This window comes from Protomyctophum parallelum, assembly GCF_964188405.1.
Source record: "Protomyctophum parallelum genome assembly, chromosome: 2".
NCBI classification, from domain to species: Eukaryota; Metazoa; Chordata; class Actinopteri; order Myctophiformes; family Myctophidae; genus Protomyctophum; species Protomyctophum parallelum.
The window spans coordinates 5,254,596-5,260,706 of record NC_139699.1 but is presented as its reverse complement, the minus strand read 5'-3'; the positions used below and the strand labels follow the sequence as shown (position 1 = coordinate 5,260,706).

The 6,111-nt window shown below is 44.6% G+C and overlaps 1 protein-coding gene across 1 annotated transcript; it reads left to right on the top strand.

The window, feature by feature from the left end:
* Window positions 1-1,465: 1,465 nt before the first annotated feature.
* On the top strand, window positions 1,466-5,553 carry irx5a (iroquois homeobox 5a). The gene is made up of 3 exons (XM_083759995.1): window positions 1,466-2,190; window positions 3,471-3,882; window positions 4,476-5,553. Exons 1-3 carry the CDS (start codon window positions 1,945-1,947, stop codon window positions 5,261-5,263), a joined length of 1,446 nt encoding a protein of 481 aa, XP_083616121.1. The 5' UTR covers window positions 1,466-1,944; the 3' UTR covers window positions 5,264-5,553.
* The last annotated feature ends 558 nt before the right edge of the window (window positions 5,554-6,111 follow it).

The window sequence follows — 6,111 nt, the reverse complement described above, 5'->3', positions numbered from 1 at the left end:
TTAAAATACCTGTTTATAAACATGATTGAGTAATATAATTGATAATTGAGTTATTCATTTATTTGGGGACTTTTCGTTTTTTTTATTTCTTATTCCCCAATGATATCATATTATTATAAGTATTATTGATGTTTTATTATCATTGTATTATTTATTAGGCTATTCGTATATTATTATTATTACAATTTGTATTATTATTATTATTAATGTTGATCATTAAAAACGGATTATTGCTGCTTATTTGTGTGATTTTAGTAGCAGGTGCCTTACAGCTTTTGAATAGAGAAAAGGGGGGGGGGGTATAATGGCCAGTAAGCGTTCAATATTAAATAAATCTCAGCCATTCCATATTTCAGAGAAGAAAGGTATCGGCTAGGATCAAATGAGATTACATCCACTGGTCGAGGCGGATTTGGAGTAGTTCATATGGTACTAATCTGCCCTGTGCTCCGGGCTTTGGGACTTTCAACGAGTGTGTATCCATGTGCTTTATAACAGGATATATTGCGAAAGGAATAGCCTAAACAATTATTAGCCGTCGCCACTGTAAATAGCTAAGGGAGGCAACACACATTTCTGTCAATTCGATGAATACCGAATCCCGATTAATAATAGTTTGTATACATACGATATTTAATCAGCTTGAAGGAGAAGTCCGTGATGTTGTAGAATATATATACGGCTATTTGCGCCATCTTTACTTTAACTTATTTTTTAAGTTGCCATATCTTACCAATGACAAATGCGGCGGCGTTATAGAAAGTCGACGTGTAGCCTACAATAGTAATCCATTTTGGAATGTATCGCCCTTTTCTTAGCCTCCTTTTACGCGCAGATCAAGTCGGTGGCTTTGACGCACATATTCAAAATTAAACAAAAATGTGTTATTGTTCTTGCGCTCACATATAGACGAAAATAAGCGCTGCGGGGGAAAAGAACAACGGCGAAAAGAACGCGGATATAGCCTTTTCCTTTCTTTCCTTTCATATCTGGCAGAGCCGTTCCTGGCAGACACCGAGCCATTTGTTATTGATCAAGTGTGAAAGAACTGAAGGCTTCGCATTTAGAGGAGAGGAGGGGAAAAAAAGGAAAAAGGGAAGAAAGTTGGAGCCGATCTACAGACTCGCATGATATCGCCATCCAGGGGGCTGCATGGCGCACTTGAGACTTTAACTGCAACGAGCCTTGTTATGGGAGGAAAAAATAGAGAGAAATAGCGGGAGGAGATGGATTGTTACTCAGAGAGAGAGAGAGAGAGAGAGAGAGAGAGAGAGAGAGAGAGAGAGAGAGAGAGAGAGAGAGAGAGAGAGAGAGAGAGAGAGAGAGAGCAGGGAGGGGGAAATGGGGTGAATAATAAGCAAGGGGGGAAGAGGGGGAGAGAGAGAGAGAGAGAGAGAGAGAGAGAGTGGGTTTTGGTAGGGCTGCGTGGTTGCCCAGCATAAGCTCGCCTTTTTCTTTCGATGACTACACCCCGGGAGGAGGAGCGTTGAGCGCGTAGTAGGCGTCAGAATCCTCAATTTCCAACTTTGCATCTTGGCAGGACATTTTCCCAAGCAAAGCCCCCCATCCGATGTAAAAAAAAAAAAGAAAAAAACTTGTGCACGGCACATGAGAGCAGCGAGGGCGCAACTCAGATAAGGGGAGCGACAGAAAAACGAACGACAGCAAATTCAACGCGCAGAGAGGGTTGCTGTGCTGGCAGCGACCAAAAACCCGACATCTATAAGTCCTATGTAGACTATTCATTTATCATTTCACTTTTTTTTTTGACCGCTGTCATTCAGAAGGAGGAGGAGGTGGTGGAGGGGGGCGACAGACAGACAGACAGGCTGGTCTGTTGATACGAGGGGACTCTATGAGCGCCCACGACGCATGAAGAGGGGGGAAATAAGGGGAAAAGTGCGCAAGTAACGTGGCTTACTTTCCTGTGGCGTCCGCTTCAGCATGGCGTATCCTCAGGGCTACTTGTACCAGCCGTCCGCGTCCCTGGCTCTGTACTCGTGTCCGGCGTACAGCACCATATCGGGACCAAGGACGGAGGAGCTCGGCAGATCCTCGTCCGGATCCGCCTTCGCTCCGTACGCTGGATCCACGGCGTTCAGCAGCGCCTCTCCTCCCGGCTACAGCTCCCATCTGCCGTACAGCGCGGCGGACGCAGCCGCGGCCGCTGCCACTTTCTCTTCGTACGTGGTGAGTAGGCTATAATACAACTTGAAAATGTTATCGTGACTTTAGTGGAACCGGGTCGGAGATTCGTTGCTCTGATTACTGTCTGATATCCCTTTGCTCGCTGGGGATGTGTGTGCGCTTATATGGGAGAGACGTGTATTTGTGTGGCGTTCATTTACATTCCGTTTTTGACGTTGCCATAACGAAAGTGTATTTGTAAATACACCTAATTGGTCTGATTATGGGTCGTGTTGTGCTTTTGAAAAATATCAATAATTATTATGGGGAATATGTCGTGTCAAAAATATTTCTTTTAGCATGTATAAGTGCTGCATCATGCCTGCAGTGACGGCAATTTAGGTCACTTGTTTTGTTTTTTTTGTTTTTTTAGGGGTGTTTGATTAAAAGTTTCTTCTTCACATTTTTTTAATCGGCAAAGAGAAGCTTTTGGTTGAACTTGCAATAGGATTCGTATAAATATACAAATTATCTGGAAACAAACAAATAAGCTCAACATACAATAACAACACAAAAAACTAAACAATTTAACTGTAACTGTGTATAGGCCTAGCTGTTTATAGGCTACTCAAAAGATGACATTAGAAAACATGGTAGGTCAATTTTCTTTTGATCGATGTCTAAATGAGGTCAGATATCTCTAAACTATGTGATTTTCATCGATTTAATTGCCAATTATCACAGCTGATAACTGCATGTTGACGTCTGATAAATTAAACAAAACAATAACTATAAAGACTCTCCTGGAAATATACCAAATAAAGTTCAAACAAACTTTATGAAGGCGAAGTTCAAACTTGTTGGTTATATTGCTGCAGAAAAAAGGGAAAACATGTCACTATATGCATTTGTGTATATAGGCTGTAGCCTATGTGCGTGTGTCGTGTGCACGCGCGTGCGTGAATGTGCGCGCACCTGTTATAAACTATTTTAAAGCTCTTTGAATGAATATATATAGGCGTATTTCCTCCGTAAATAGATCAATTGCCCAATAACAATATAGTAAATAATAATACGTTTTATTTGTAACAGAGCCCTATATATATGCAGGGCACAAGAACGCCTAAAGAGCAGAATAATAAAGGAGCTGTATAGCCTATATATTCACGACAATATAAACACTAGGAAAATATGCATTAATGCGTATAGGCTATAGAGGGGGGAGGGGAGGGGGGGGGGGGGGTCATACAATAATTGACAACGTTTAGACGCGTGTGATGATGATGATGATGATGATGATGATGATGATGATGATGATGAAGTGCGCCGTGTTTCCCGTGCAGAGCTCCCCGTATGACCAGGGCATGGCCGGGTCAATAGGATACCACCCGTACGCCGCTCCCCTGGGCTCCTACCCGTACGGCGACCCGGCCTACCGCAAGAACGCCACGCGGGACGCCACCGCCACGCTGAAGGCCTGGCTGGGCGAGCACCGCAAGAACCCCTACCCGACCAAGGGCGAGAAGATCATGCTGGCCATCATCACCAAGATGACGCTCACCCAGGTGTCCACCTGGTTCGCCAACGCCCGGCGGAGGCTCAAGAAGGAGAACAAGATGACGTGGACTCCCCGGAACCGCAGCGAGGACGAGGAGGACGACGAGAACATCGACCTGGAGAAGAACGACGACGACGAACCCGCCATCATCACCAAGCCCGGCACAGACAAGGGGGAGTCGACCGACACGGAGTCAGGTCGGTGTGCCGCGCTGCGCATTGCATTGCATTGCATGAGGGAGGGAGGGGGGAGGAGGAGATGGGGTGGGGGGGGGGGGGGGGGGGGGGGGGTGTCATCAATTTTTCATCGCAGTCGTTTCCACTCTGGGCGCAAAATTGATTGCTGGTTAATGGTGGTATATTATTTATAATGGGACAATTGCTTTAAATAATAATCACCTTGAACTCCCCTCATTTGACTTCTCGGAGGGGCTGAAATTGCTGGTGACGCACAGTGTTTAGTAGTCAATTCATCTTTAGCCGCATAATAAGGATACAGCTGGTGTATTTCACCGAGTATTCGGGCTAATGATAATTATTGCCATTATATGATCATTAATATCCCCGGGTTTTTCACCGGTTGTGTGAGCCGAGGGCCTATTGTTGAATGCTTATTACCATACCTATTATTATGATAATGTAGGCCTACAATAGCCTCGAATGTATATGTATTCAAATAGTCAACATATGCCCCGACGCTTTTGTGCCACAGTGTTATGCCACTATAGAATAATTATATTATTTCAGTATTAACTATATGCCCTTTTTTTTTTTTTCTTTTTTTGCTCCAGATCATAAATTGCTAAACCCTGGGGACATGGCCTGTGACAGGTTTAAAGAGGACAGCCATCATGGCAAAGACACGGATCCCCTTCTGAGCGACTCGGAATTAAAAGAGCAGGACGAGCGGACAGACTTGCTGCAAACAGAGTCCTCTAATAAAGCCACCACGTCGTCTCCCGCGGCCGTGCGCCGCGGGGGCGACGCGCTGCTGCCGCACGACAAGCAGTCGGACCTGAACCATAACAATGTGCCTGTGAACGGCAGCAGCAGCAGCAGCAGCGGCAGCAGCAGCAACGTGACGTCAGTGATTCACTCTCCGCCGTCGGCCCCTAAACCCAAACTGTGGTCTCTCGCGGAGATCGCCACGTCCTCGGACAGGTGTACTAAGGGCAGCGGGGACTCGCAGCAGCAGCAGCAGCAGCAGCAGCAGTCCCAGGCCCCGGGCGTTGGAATCGGCCCCAACGGCCGCGCCGCGTCCCCGGCGGCGCGGTCCTCGCCTCACCACCACCAGAACAGCACGGTTCTATCGAGGCCTCTGTATTACACCTCCCCTTTCTATCCCGGCTACACGAACTATGGCGGCTTTGGACACCTGCACAGTAACCACCACCACCACCACCCCGGCACGGTGACGGGGTCCGGCACGGCACATTTCAATGGATTAAACCAGACTGTGTTAAGTAGAGCAGAGGCTCTGGTGAGAGAGAGCCAGAAAGCCTCACTCAGAGGGCAAACGCAGGTAGATCTTTGTAAAGACTCCCCATTTGAACTAAAGAAAGGTATGTCAAACATTTAATATACCTGATTATTATTATTATTTTCCTTCCCCCAATCACGCAGACTTTTATTTATTTTCTTTTATTTTGTGGTTGCATTAAGAAAATAAAAATAAAAATCTGAGAACAGTTATTTTCTGAGTATACATGCTAATCTTTCAAAATTTTAGTTTCAGAATGGTTTAATCCTAAAAAGAAAATGTAACATGAATGGTCTTAATCGCTGCAGCCGCCTGAGTCTATTTGTATTAAAGACTAACATGTATATTTAATGTAGCATTTTTGTATTTAAGAAAAAATGGACAATACACTATCTTTGAAGTAAATTATGAAGAAAAAAAAATACACTTGTGCAGAACGATTATTCTTGGAGTGCAGTTGTTTTTGCATGTTTGATGTGTCAAAAAGTGCTTCCTGGCCGAATCGACAGGAAATATTTGTGGATTGGATTCTTGCACCATGACAGCTGTATCAATGGCAATTTTCCTTTCTAAAGGCTTGCGGGCGTGAGGCTATAGGCCAGCAACACAGAGAGGGGGAAAAGGTCGTTGGAGACTTGAAAGGCATAACAAAAAAATCCATCTTGCTTCACTCAGACATGTACCGACCTTTTGGACAATAAAATAGGCAGACAGTAATTTTCTGGTATATTTTAAGTTAGTACCCAGGCCCTTTCATTGTTATTCACCATGTTCAACATATTGGTGTGCAGTATACAAAATTACAAATCACTGTGTATAACACATTAGGCTACATTTAATAATTAAAATAGCGGCGATGATTTTATTTTTCACCGTGTAAACCTAAAATTCTCCCCTGTATAGACATTGTGAAGGTGTATCTTAAAATAACATAAAAACCGAGTCTT